This window comes from Nuphar pumila, chromosome 17 (genome assembly GCF_984573655.1).
Source record: "Nuphar pumila chromosome 17, dmNupPumi1.hap1.1, whole genome shotgun sequence".
NCBI lineage: Eukaryota > Viridiplantae > Streptophyta > Magnoliopsida > Nymphaeales > Nymphaeaceae > Nuphar > Nuphar pumila.
This window is the reverse complement of record NC_143265.1, coordinates 5,442,626-5,457,498: the sequence shown is the minus strand read 5'-3', so window position 1 is coordinate 5,457,498 and position 14,873 is coordinate 5,442,626. Positions and strand designations below refer to the sequence as shown.

Genomic DNA, 14,873 nt, shown 5'->3' with positions numbered 1-14,873 from the left:
AATGACCAAATCAAAAGAATACCTACCAATCGTCGGCGGGATCCTTCCTCCTTCTGCAAAAAGAGCTTTCTGGGACCATCATCGACTGACGACCATGGTGGATGCAGTCGGTCGATCTTCACTAGCATTGAAGTTTCACCAGTCGGCCGGGTCACTGGCTTTCAGTCACTGCCTGTTTTGGTTTCCCTGTCGTGGCTGGATGGGGGCAGATTTCCACCGTTCTTCTAACTGTCGACCAGAACAGGGTGGAGGTTACCGCCCTCCTCCATCCACAATAGAAGTCGGCGGTGCCCAGCCGCCGAACAACTTCTTCTGGCGTTTTGGTTTCGAGGGAGGGCAACAACGATCTTTCAGGAGGAAAGAGAAAAGTTCGGAGGGGATTAAGGGTTTCTGAAACCCTAATTCGTAAAAAGGGGTTTTAATGTTTCGGGTCGGGTCCATATTTGGATCTGGACCCACCCCACTTGTATTGATCCATAAGATTTAATTTGATCGGGTCTAAGTTTGGGTGAGGGATCCAATATTCTCAGAACCCAGACCCATGTAGCTTTGGATCAGGATCGGGTCCATAATTCGATCTGAACCCGACTTACCCGTTCCGATCCATAAAGGTTCTTTGGATCAGATTCAGTTATCGAGTAAGAGACCCAAACCCTGACCTGTTTTGGTTTTGGATTTGGGACGGGTTAATTTGTGGAACTCGATCTGGACTCTAGATCTGTATCTGATCCATATTGTTTCATTGGATCGGGTCATTGCTTTATATCTAGATTTGTGGACCCGTACCAACCCATAAAGTTGTCAGGTTGGATATGGATATAGAGTTGCAGATCATAGTACTCGAGTCCAAATGTCCCTAGATCGGATTCGGGTAATTGGACCTAGTTCTATCTATGTCAGATCCAGAATCTGATTGAACCGGGTTATATGGTTTTGGATCTGGCAAACTCAAAACAACCAAATCCACTATAATGTAACAGTAACAGTGAACCGGTTCAATCGTTTCACTGGGTTTCAGAACCGATTCAGGCCATTCTGGAACTGGTTCTTAGTCAATTGGATCTGGTTCAGAGCTTCAGATACCAGTTCATGCAGTTTGAAGACCGATTCAAGGGTCTTAGAAACTCGTTCATGCGGTTTTAGGACCGGTTCAAGGGTCTTAGTGATCGGTTCATACGGTTTTAGGATCGGTTCAAGGGTTTTTTTGTCGGTTCACTATATTTTTTTTATTTGGATACTTATTTTTCTTTATTTCATGGGCATAAACATCAAGTTGCAATATGTTAAAGTTTATATTTTATTAACATGTTTATTTATTTGTAATTATGCATGTATAAATGAATGTATAATATCGGCATCAAGAATAGCTAGATGACTTAGTGAATTCATGTCACCAAAGTGACTGAATATACGTGTGTTATCAAATTTTTGTTCTATCACAGAGCTTTAGCCAATATTAATATTGTTCTTAGATTCATGAAACGATAAATGACCTAAAGGAAGTTTTATCGTGTTTGGATTTTAGGTAGGATAAAATAAGGCAAATGTGTTGAGATACATCTGACATGTGTATCCAAAGGTACCATGTGATGATGGTCTAGCTTCACATGAATCTTAATTTTACCAACTATGGTCAAAAGGCATGGTGGTTACGCATATTGAAGTTCTTACCAAAGTAAGGCTTCAATGACCCCTATACTCGTCCAAAAATAAGCATATTCAGGGCCTTTTATTTATTGTGTTTTCTATCAGGTTTGCCTTATATATGCTTTCTTTTGATACCTGTCTTTTGTCATGCAATTTCTGGTTCTGTGATTTTAGATGGCTCGAATATTATTCATTTTCTTGATGGATCTAATTTTAGTGATTGAAAAGAAACTGTCCTTTTTACATTAGGGCATATGGATTTGGATTTGGTCTTAAGAATGGATGAGCATGCTGCTGTGATAGATCAAAGCACTACTGAACAAAAAAGTGCTTTTAAGAAGTGGGAGCTATCGAATAGACTTAGCATGTTGCTTTTGCAATCTAAGGTGACTAAGAATATTCACAGTGCTATCACGCAATGCAGGACAATGAAGGAATTTTTGAGTGCTATTGAAGCACAATTTGTCTATTCGAATAAGGCTAGAGTCAGTACCCTAATGTCAAAACTTATATTTATGAAATATTTTAGAGGGGATAATATTCGCCAGCACATTTTGGAAATGATGAACATAGCGTTTCAGCTAAATGACATAAAGCTGACCATTTCTGACTCATTCCTAGTGCATTTGATTCTGTCATCCTTACCTTTGGAGTATGAAACTTTCAAAATCTCTTACAACACACATAATGATGAATGAACATTTAATGAGCTTATATCCAACTGTATTGAAGAATAAGAGAGATTGAAAGGAGAGAAGGTGTAAAGTGTACATATGGCTTCTCATGGATTCAAGGTAGGACCAAAGAAAAATGCATTCAAGAAAAATGTTAGGAAGAAGTTAGTAGAAGATAAGATATCTCAAAGCAAGCAACTCAATTATGCTCCCATGAAGTGCTTCTTTTGTAAAAAGAAGGAACACAGGAAGGCAGATTGTATAAAGTACAAGAAATGGTTAGAAAAGAAAGGTAATTTGTCATTTATTTCTCATGACTATAATTTATTACATATTCCTGAAAATAACTGGTGGATTAATTGTGATGCTATTGTTCATATTGTCAATTGTTTGCAGTCGTTCCTGAACAGAAGGGAACCAACAATGCATGAGAAAAGCATCTATTTGGAAAACAAGATGCGTTCGTATGTAAAGGGTGTTGGGACATGCAAGATCACTTTAGATACCGACGTAGATTTGGATCTTCATGATTTCTTTTATGTTTCATCATACAGTAGAAATTTAATTTCAATTTCAAGTTTGGATAAATATGGATATTACTTTAAATTTGAAAACTCTAAGTTATTCATTTACAAAAATTCAATTGAAATTGGTTTTGCATTAGTTTATGGTGGTTTGTATAAATTAAATATGAAGATCCAAACTCAGGAGTCTTTGACTTCTGAATACGCGTTGGTTGGCAATAAACGTAGCATGCTTAATGATAAGTTCTACATATTTTGGCATCGAAGGTTGGGTCATATCTCTGAAAAGAGAATAAAGAGACTCGTAAATTAAGGGATTTTGAAATCCCTAGATTTTACTGACAATGACCCGTGTGTTGATTGCATAAAGGCTAAGCAAACAAACACATATAAAGAGGGTGTCAAACGTAGTAGTGAGATATTTGAAATAGTTTATACGGATATATGTGGACCATTTACCCCCTGCTATACAGGCAAAAGATATTTTGTCACCTTCATTGATGACTATTCTTAGTATATGTATCTCTACTTGATTTATGAAAAAACTGATATTTTTCAGATGTTTAAAATTTAAAAAAAAAAAGTAAAGAAACAAACTGATAAAGTTATTAAGATAGTCAAATCTGATAGAAGTGACAAATATTATGGTAGGTTTACTAAGATGAGTCAAAGGGAAGGACCATTAGTGTGATTTCTAAAAGAGGAAGGCATTGTGCCTCAGTATACCATGCCTGGTAGTGCATAACAGAATGATATAGCTTAAAGAAGAAATCGTACGCTTAAAAAAATGGTCAGGGTCATGTTGAATTATTCAACACTTCCCATGAAGTTGTGGGGTGAAGCATTAAGAACTGTTGTGCATATTTTGAATAAGGTTCCTACAAAATCGGTGCCTAAAACTTCCTACGAGTTATGAACAGGTAGAAAACCATCATTGTCTTATATGCACATATGAGAATGTCCTGCAGAGGCTAAGTTGTATAACCCCCACATTAAAGCCTTTAATCGAAGAACAACCAGTGGATTTTTCATTGGTTATCCAGAGAGATCAAAAGGATACATGTTTTATTGTCCATCTCATTCACCATAGATTGTTGAAACGAATAAGGCAAAATTTCTTGAAGATGGTTCAGTTGGATTAAGTGCACTTCAAAATCTTGGTTTTAAAGAAATACAAGATCCAGTTTCATTACCTGTTAAAGAGAACATCGAGAGATACCATATTGTTATTCCTAATAATGATATGGTTGATCACCCGATTGTTGATGCATAAATCCAAAGTGAACCTATTGTGGACAATGCAGAAGAGCACGAACAGGATGAACTCTGAACCTGAAGAATGACATGTTTGGAGATCCACAAGATTTAAGAAATCTGTCATATATCCTGATTATGTGGTGTACCTTCAGGAGCCTGATTATTTCATAGATATAGATGATGACTTGTTGACCTTTATGGAAGTTGTTGAAAGCAAATAATCTCCACACTAGATGGAAGCCATGAAAGAATAGTTAGACTCTATGGCTAAGAATCAAATATGGGATCTTGTCGAGTTACCTAAAGGAGTAAAACCCATAGGGTGTAAATGGGTCTTTAAGACCAAAAGGGACTCTAAATGTGACATAGAGAGATATAAGGTAAGATTTTTTGCTAAAGGGTTTACCCAAATGGAGGGCATTGACTATAATGAGACATTCTATCTTGTCTCAACTAAGGAGTCAATGAGGATAATTTTAGCTCTTGTAGCTCATTATGACTTGGAGCTACATCAAATGGATGAAAAAAAATGTTTCTCAACGGGGATCTGAATGAAGAAATATACATGGATCAACCTCTTGGTTTATTTGAAGATGATCGTTTGGTTTGCAAGCTTAACAAAACAATATATGAACTTAAACAGGCCTCCCGATAATGGTATATTAAAATTTTCCAAGTCATTGTGACTTTTGGGTTTACAGAAAATATTATTGATCAATGTATATACCTTAAGAAAAGTGGGAGTAAGTTCACTATATTGATGTTGTATGTGGATGACATTTTGTTAGCAACCAACGATATAAAGTTACTTACAGAGATAAAATAGTTTCTTGCATCACATTTTGATATAAAAGATATGGGTGAGGTTGCTTATGTACTACTGGGCATAGAGATTCGTTGAGACAGAGCAAAAGGTTTTCTAGGCCTCTCCCAAATATCCTACATAAATAAGGTATTAAAACAATATGAAATGGAGAATTATTCTTCTAATACATCACCCATATCAAAATGTGATAAACTGAGCCTGAAGGATTGTCCACAGAACGATATTGACAAAGCACAGATGAGTGCTTATCTAATCAAGAAAAGGATCAAGAAACACTTAAAGTGTGCAACTACATTGGACCAGGTCCTCCCTCTTCGGATCCTGCATAAGCTGACAATACACTCATCAAGCACATCAAGCAGGCCACACTCCTATCTTAGGCGAGCAAATTGTGCAAAGTACTCGTCCCAATCACTGACTGCTACATCCCACACCTCCCCCCTCATTCAAAAACGGGTCTCACACCTCTAGTTGGGTTCCACTCATCCCCTATGTCATCCCCCATCTTCATACCCCTTTGAAATCTTAATGATGCAAAGTTGTTGTGATCAAATCTAACCCCATAGATGGATTCAGTATGGTTGGTTGATTTAATAAAAAATCTACCCTTGAACTGCATGTTTTATACCAAAAATATGATTTAAAAAAATAGAACAGTGTGTTTTATCAATCGCCCTTTTAAATCACTGAAAAATCGTGCATATAAGTTGAATCCCCAAAATTTAACTATTGATCTTCACCAAATGAATGATGTAGATCACATCAAACAAGGCCGATTCAATCAAGAGAATTTGCATCGATGAGATTCTAGAGAGGGGTATGAAGATAGGGATGACTTTGGGGACGAGTGGAACTGGATTGCTCATACCTCTTCCCTCCTGAAGCAGATCAGGTCATGCTGAACATGAGCGTTTCTGCTCATGCAGACATTGTAGCCATCCTATTTGCATTTTAAAAAACTCAAAAGTCAACAAAACCATGTGGCATTCATCCAAAATGCAAACAGACGGCCACGATGTCAGCATGAGCAAAAACGCTCATGTTCACCATGACCTGATCTGCTTACCTTCCCTCCTAGTACCTTGCAAAATAGTGAGTCCAATCACTGAGTCCTCCCTCACATGATGTCTAGCGCACCCACCTTGAAAGTTATCCACAATCCTTGTATAGAACGGAAGATGCATAGAAATTTTCTATACCGCAACCCACATCTGGCCATGTTGGAATCACCAGGTTGGCCTTGAGTAGGGAAAATCGACAGGGGCATGGCGCATCAGCTTTCCCATGTTATGAAAACATACCACTTGTCAGTGTTGCCAGTGAGAAATGCTTTGAAAATATCATGAGAAAAACTCGAAACTTTAGCCACCGAAAAAACAGGAAGATGGGTCTATATCCAATTCTCCAGGTCCAAACACAAGCTAGATCTTCGCGACCCAAGAGCACTAAGTAAACCTAAGCAGCCTGTCAAGCTTCATCTTTTAGCAAGATGGGGAAGTAAAAACCTTCCCTTAAGAGGACCAAATCTATGGAAAAGCTAACGGGCCTAAATTCCAACCTCTTATTTAACAACACTTGTGATATGAAGGCGCAGAAGGCCAAAATCTTCACAAGGATTGTCATCTAAATTTCCAAAACAGATACAAGGAATTGCTCATCAAAGAGACCAATAAAAGAAACCCATGTCTTCGCACTGCCTTTTTGGCAATTACAACGGAATTTTGAGTGATTTTTTCATCTTCTCCACCTCCAAGTAGACAGTAGAGTATGGCAGGAACTCAGAGAAATGGCCCCGGCTCAAGTCGTTGATTGCCACCGCGAGCTTGGGGATCTCCAAGATCTCATCGTGTGACAAAGGCCGGACAAATCTAGCTGGGTTTCCAGCCCAAAGTTCACCGGTCGGAATCCTCCTACCAGGGGGAACCACGGACCCAGCCTCGAGTATCGAATGAGTCTCCACTAGTGAACCTTCCATAAGGACAGAGTGCTGGCCGATGATACACTCAAGCTCAATTGTGCAGGACCTTAAAAGGGTATAAGCACCGATTGTCACGAATCTCTCAATATTTGTGTCAGCAGGAAGCCCTGCAGAGCAGTTACAAATACACATTAGTTTCAATGCGTGTGCATTGGGTATATATATTTCTGTTATTTTCCTTTTTCTCCATTTACTTGACAAGTTATTTATGATTTCCTTTATCTTCTAAATTTTCTTGAAGTTTCGTTAGATAACATATCATCTATGTACCAAATATCCAGGACCAAGTTTTGAGACAATAATCATGGAAGCTTGCAATTACATTAAAATATGGAGTCGTCATAAAAAGCCAGATTTCCATGAAGGATTGGGAAACAACCCTCGGGATCAGAGACCGAGTCGCACTGGCTAAGCCTGCCATACTTACAGTCGCTGTCCCGACGGTGTAAAACAATTGCATGAAAGAGCTAACAGAGAAAACCACCACTATTAAATAAGAGACAGAAAGGACATTGGCATCAGGAAAAACTCAAGCTCTAAGTCCTATTTAAGTTGAACAGGTGTACTAGATAAATAAAGCCCCAGTTTCTGAAGAAAAAAGGTTATGGTTCACCAATCCCCAATTCCTTGCCTAAAGACAGCCACTTAGGAAGAAAATTGTAGATTTTAACATGTCTATGAGCATAGGAACCTAAAGAGAACCAATACTACGTTTGCTACAACCCTAAAGTATTGTTCATACATAGAGAAACATGACAGTCACTGTAGAATGGCTAACAAGTTCGAGATAAAAAATAACAAATCGCTAATACCTTTGACATCACTGTGAAAAAGAAAAAGCACATTCATATAGCAAACTTAAGAAATAAGGGATGATATTTCAGGGAGACAACATAGGCCATCGATGCACTGATTTTTCATTTTCAATTGGAAGGTAACAAGGCAATCTTGCCAACTTTTACCTTTGAATGAAGTCATGAAAGAGTGTGACTTCTAGTCAAATAATATACAGAGGAAAAAGAAACTCAAACCTAAGACTCACAACATAACTTAGATACCAAATCCAAAGAGTCAAAAGCAATAAACAGATCTAAAAAATATGAAAACATCATGAGCCAGCAACCACGAAAATAGATCATAAAGAAAAGACGAAAAGAGGGGTTTAAAACAACAGGAAGAATGCCTTGATTCCTTTTATGAGTTTCTCATGCACATGACATGTCGATGCGGCAAAGTGCTAGAGTGTTTTGTCATGAGCCAAATTGATAAGTTTACCTACCTTTGGCATAAGACAGCAGGTCATGTGCCTCATTGACGAAAATGAAACCCATGATATTGACCCATCAAACTGCTTGGTGACATCACATGATAACAGGAAAAAGAATATGTTCAAAAGAAATGTTTCGAATAAAGGTGACAAGCAACTCAAAATTCAATCTCACCCTACAGGAATAACATCATAAATCACATGACACAAATAATGCTGGTCGATGGGCACAAAAGATAATGTTGCTTAGGTTCCATAAATACAACTAGTACATGCTATAATTAACTGGAATTCACAGAAAGAAACATAAACACAAGGGCTTAATGTGGGGACTGAAGGCCATTTTGGAACTGGAAAATTTTCTTTTTGGAGGCAAAGCATTACCCATTGACAAAAAGAAAAGAAAAGAAAAGAAGCACGGTCTTAATGGAGGATAAAAACAAGTATCACTGGACACCATGACATTTAGAAAGCAAGAACAATTTTGTCCCAAGTAGCAATATATTATACAGTATGAACTAGAGCACAATACCAGAAGAAAAGATTATCTAATGCATCTTATCTACTTTTAGAAATAAAGAACAAAAACAAATTGATAAAAATCAATTTATACTAAATAAAGAACCCAAGAAACCCGTATTCCATGGACATGAAAACATTAAGGAGACATGCTTGAACATGGAAAATATTAAAATAGACTCAGCCACAAATATCAGTATCAGCTATATCTCGGCGATGCTATTTCTCACGATATTATAGGTTTGGTGATAAATCTCAGAGCTTAAAAAATATAAAACTAACAAAAATAAGTAAGAAAATATCATGTTTAGATAAAAAAACAAACAACAAAAGAAATAAGTAAAAATTTTAAAAAAAGAAGAAAAACATATTTAAAATATAAAAAATAAATAAAAACGGGAAACCCAATTGATAATATCACGAGCATATTGTTAAAATATGTAATATCATATAATATCTCATATGTAATCTCATAGGCATCTCATAGGCATGTAATCTCATGTAACATTTTCTTTTTTTCTACTTAGTTTTGGGTTTAGTTATTTCTAGTTGAAACATAACTAGAACTAGCTAAACTCACCCCTTTTAGGACTCATTTAGGCTTCACCTTTTTGACTAGTCAAAAAGGTACTTTTTGACCAAGTCAAAAAGGTGCTCCTCACCTTCACTCTATAAATATGGGGACCATTCCCCTTGAATGGTATGCTTGTGGTGTGGGATTTAATCCCAATCATATGAATTTATTTTTCAAGTATTTTGAATACTCCTTTTTGGGTATTGTGTTTGTTCTTGTGTTGAAGCTCTCTTTGTGAACCTTTATGGTTCTTGTGATTCTCTTGTGAGAACTTGTTGAGAGACACTCTTGTTGTGGATTGTGCTTTCTTACATGGTATCAGAGCCATCGGTGGATTTGCATTGGGAAGCATGCCATTCAAGTTTTCTTCAAGAAAGTGAAGATTTTTTTTTGAAGAATTGGTAGTGAAAGCTTCGAAGGCTACTTGCCCTTGTTCTTTGTGGTAGAATATTCTCCACTCTTTCTCTTTCTCTTTCTCTTTCTTCTTTTCCCATTCTCAAGTGTGTAAAATGGATGACAATGATAATGTCACCATTAAGCACATAAAACTCAATTACTCAAACAATGTAACATGGGCTTCTATCATGAAGCACCTTATTTGGGGAAAAGGTCTACGGGGATTAGTAGATGGAACCGATGAGGAACCTAAACTAACCCTCACCAAAGAAGGAGGGAAAGAAGTACCTCTTTCGGAGGTAGAAAAAGTGAAAGTCATCTCCACATATGAGAAAAAGTGGAAAGAATGGAGAATGGGTCACGCCAAGATCATGTCTTAGCTTATTTCTAGTGTTGATATAAAGAAGTGTTCAAGCCTTACAAAATTTAAACATGCAAATGATGCATGTGATTATCTTAAGAGAATGTACTCTCTTAAAGATATTGCCCACATATGAAATCTCCAAGAAAAGGTTCGTAATATGGTTCAAGGGGATAAAAGTATTAGGGAATACTACAATAACCTATCCGAGCTATGAGAAAAACTGGCTCTCCTTGAACCAAAGTGGCATTGTCCACAAGACATTGAACTTTGCCAAAATTAAGTAAATGCGGAGCACTTTTTTCAATTTATTAATGGGTTGAGGTCCGAATTTGAATCAACCAAATCCGCTCTTCTTCATCGAGGAACGGTTTCCTCTATTGAGGACACAATTGAGGAGCTAAGTATGAAAGAAAATAGACTCAAGAAAAGAGTCGCTAAAAGTGATGACGATTCAGTTCTAGCCGTATCTAGACCGGGTAACCATATTCGCACGTACAAACCTCCACATATTGGGAGGACAAATGATGAAAGGCAAGAAAGCGACTTTGAAAGAAAAAAAATTTGCTATTATTGTCGCAAACCACGACATGTCAAGACTTATTGTCCAAAGTTGAAAAAGCCTTATGAAAAGAAGGTAGCTTTTGTCGAATCTTCAAAAGAATCAAATGAGGCATCTATTGAAAACATGTCACTAACTCAGCTGGTGGAGGCACTACAACCACTTCTCAAAGAAACTTCCTCCTCTGCTGGAGCCGCTGTCTCTTCTGTTGGCATCTTCGATCCCGGTAAATCTCTATGGCTTCTTGACTCTGTTACTTATTTTCATATGACACCAAACATAAAATTACTTTCTCAATGTGATAACTCAAGTGGATCTAATGTTTTTACTGCGGATGGAACAACTCTTGAGATAAAAGAAATAGGGAATTTCAAAAATAGTTTTCAAAACTCAAAAGGATTTTGTATTCCAAAAATTAGATATATTCTTAAACTTAATTTAAATCTCTTGTCTGTATCTCAGTTAACTGACCATGGGTGTAATGTTTCATTCTCTTCTCATGATTGTCGAGTACAGGATCATCAGTCAGGAAAGCTGATTGGAGAAGGCCATAGAGAAGGAGGCTTGTAGTATTACATGATTTTTTTGGAAATACCCAAGAATACATTATGCTATAATGTTCAAATATTAGGCTTGGATCTTTTGCACCAAAGATTTGGTCATCCTTGTACGTCCAAGCTTCAGTTTTTTCCAAACATGAAAAAAAAAATTAATCTTGAAACTTTTAAGTGTGAAAAATATATTCTTGGAAAAATGAAAAAACTACCCTTTCATGAAAGAACCTTTGTTTCTACTCGACCACATGAATTAATACATTCTGATGTTTGGGGTCCTGCACCGGTTATGTCAAAAGGTGGTTTTCTGTATTATATAATTTTTTTAGATGACTTTACACGATATACTTGGATTTACTTTCTTAAACATAAGTTTGAAGTGTTTTCATTTTTTCAAATATTTCACAATATGGTCAAAAAACAATTTAAAAATGATATTTCAATATTTCGTACTGATTCAGGAGGAGAATTCTTATCAACTGAATTTAAAGAATATTTGAACTCATATGAGATTTTACATCAAAAATCTTGTCCCTATACTCCACAACAAAACGGGTTAGCAGAAAGAAAGCATAGGCACATTATAGAAACATCTAAAACACTACTCTTCACACATCAAGTCCCTAAAGTTTTTTGGGGCGAAGCTATTTTAACTGTTGTTTATCTTATTAATAGAATGCCCTCATCCTCAATAAATAATATCTCTCCCACTGAAAAACTTTATAAACAATTTCAGATTATTCTAGATTAAGGGTATTTGGGTGCAAGCGCTTTATTTTTACAAATAAGAGTGATAAATTTTCTCCCTGTGATATTCCTTGTGCCTTTTTAGGATATGCAAGTCATCAAAAGGGCTACAGGTGTTTTGATCCTAAAAACAACAAATTATATGTTTCAAGAAATGTATCATTTCTAGAAAAAGAAAGTTTCTTTGAAAACAAAAACTCTACTGAAATAGATGAGTATTCCTTCTTGTTAGATCTAGTTCCACGGGATAGTGAAAGAGAAATTGATCTGGATGATCAAATGGATATGACTGATTCTGATCCGGTTAACGACAATCAGAATTGCATTCAATACTCTAGAAGAGGAAACTTAGAAAGACACTGTGCCCTGGATAAATACACAAGGGAACAAGAACATGCGTCTTTATCTAGAAAATCCACTAGGATCTCGAAAGTTCCTTAAAAGTTTGTGTCATACGAGTCTTTTTCACCAAAACATCAAGCCTTCATTGCCTTATTTCATTCCTATGAAGAACCCTCCAGTAATGATATAGCCAAGGATCAACCAGAATGGGTCAAAGCTATGAAAATCGAATTAGAAGCCTTAGAAAAGGCAAACACTTGGACTATTCAAGATCATCCTCCAAACAACAAGAAACTTATTGGTTGTCGTTGGGTGTCCAAGTTAAAAACTAAGAGTGATGACACTCTTGAAAGATTCAAGGCCCGATTGGTGGCCAAAGGCTATTCCCAAGAATATGGAATAGACTATGAAGAAACCTTTGCCCCAGTAACTAGAATGACCACTATTAGAATCCTAATAGCTCTTGTATCAATAAAAGGATGGCATATTTTTCAAATGGATGTTAAAAATGTTTTTCTAAATAGAAACTTAGCTGAAAAAGTATACATGGACCCACCACCGGGAATGAATGTTCCTAAAGGAAAAACCCTTTGCCTAAATAAGGCTATATATGGTTTCAAACAGGCCCCAAAAGCTTGACATGACAAGTTTAGTAAGGTTATGCTTGATTTTGGTTTTCGGTTTTGTCTTATTGACACAGTTTTGTTTGTTAAGAATTCTAATGCAAGTATTATCATCCTTCTACTCTATGTTGACGACATGATCATCATCGAAAGTGATAAACAAGGAGTTTATGATATTAAAAAATTTCTCAAAACACATTTTGAAATGAGTGATTTGGGTTTTTTGAAATACTTTCTTGGTATAGAAGTTGCATACTCATCTAGGGGATACTTGCTAACTCAATCTAAGTTTGCATTGAATATTGTTACCAGATCAGGTATTTCAAATGAAAGGCACGTTGATACTCCTGAAATTGTGAATGTCAAAATGAAGATTGGTGATGGAGAACCACTCGAGAATCCAATTCCATATAGACAACTTGTTGAGGCTCTATCGCATCTATCCATCACAAGACCTAACATTGCACATGTTATCCATACAGCCAGTCAATTTCAGCATGCCCCAACTTTTGTTCATATGGGCGCACTTTTGCGTATTATTAGATACATTAAAAATTCTATTTCTCGAGGTTTATTTTTATCTGCTTCCTCTAATTTAGAACTGCTTGCTTGTGCTGATGCAGATTGGGGTGGTGATCCAAATGACCGCCACTCAACTACAGGTTTTTGTGTCTTCATGGGAGAATCCTTACTGTCATGGCGATGCAAGAAGCAACAAAAAGGTCTCTCTCTCATCAAAAGAAGCTTAATATAGGGCAATGGCCACAACCACTATGGAATTAGTCTAACTTCGACATCTATTTTCTGATATGAGAGTTGAAAGTTCAAAAGCATCAAATCTATGTTGTGACAACAAGAGCTCTGTCTATATTGCAAGCAACTGGACATTCCACAAACGCACTAAGCATATAGAAATTGACTGTCATTATGTACGAGAGGAATTTTTGCACGGCACCATCAATCTTCCATACGTTGCTTCAGAATATCAGTTAGACGATTTTTTCACCAAACCTCTTGATGCTCCTAGATTTAACTTTCTCTTAGGCAAACTTTCGGTTATATAACCGTAAGTTTGAGGGAGAGTATTAAAATATGTAATATCATATAATATCTCATATGTAATCTCATAGGCACTATGTCACATGGGTGCGGGTGCGGGTGCGGGTGCTGGTGAGGGGATTCGGCACTTCCAAAAAACCCGAGTGCGGGGGTGCGGCAGGGGCAAAAATGTAAATATATATAAGGGGGTCCGGGGATCTCCCGACGCGGGTTTTTTCAAATTTCATTTTATATACAGCTGCACGATAGCGCACCCATCTTGTCAGGAGAAGAGTTCGTCAGGAGAACAGTGAATGCTAATAGCCAGCAAGGCTACCACCATCATATTATCATTTATTATGGAGAGAGAAAATCCTTTACGAAAAAGAAGGATTAGCAAGGCTACAACCATCATTATCATTTATTATGGAGAGAGAGCAAGGCTACCACCATCATTATCATTTATTATGGAGAGAGAAAATCCTTTACGAAAAAGAAGGATTTTGAAAAGGCAGAAGCAGCAGCAGCTGTCAGTAGCTGTCAGCAGAATTTTTTAAAAAAAAAAAATCTGCAGCCCATTTCATAGGGCAAATTTTTTTAAAAAAAAATCCAAAAAAATGGACCTAAATGATCCTGGGTGCGGTCAACGTACCCAGGATCGGGTTGACCGCTCCCGCGTTGAGTCGCGTCGACGGGTGCGGCACCCTGCTAGCCGAATCCCTGTGACATAGCATAGGCATGTAATTTCATGTAATATTTTCTTTTTTTCTAGTTAGTTTTGGGTTTAGTTATTTCTAGTTGAAACATAACTAGAACTAGCTAATCTCACCCCTTTTAAGACTCATTTATGATTCACCTTTTTGACTAGTCAAAAAGGTACTTTTTGACCAAGTCAAAAAGGTGCAGCTTCAAGGGAGCCATTAGACTCCCAACGGCTCTACTCCCTTGAGGCTCCTCTCCTCTCTATAAATATGGGGACTATTC

At 37.0% G+C, this 14,873-nt stretch overlaps 1 protein-coding gene across 1 annotated transcript in view; it reads right to left on the bottom strand.

Annotated features, from left to right (window-relative positions):
* Positions 1-6,271: 6,271 nt before the first annotated feature.
* LOC149811433 (gamma carbonic anhydrase-like 1, mitochondrial) overlaps positions 6,272-14,873 on the bottom strand; it is a 30,494-nt gene continuing 21,892 nt past the window's right edge. Inside the window, exon 2 of the mRNA XM_089993402.1 lies at positions 6,272-7,013. Coding sequence (XP_089849528.1) covers positions 6,637-7,013 — 377 coding nt within the window. The 3' untranslated portion in view covers positions 6,272-6,636. The remainder of the gene's footprint in view (positions 7,014-14,873) is intronic.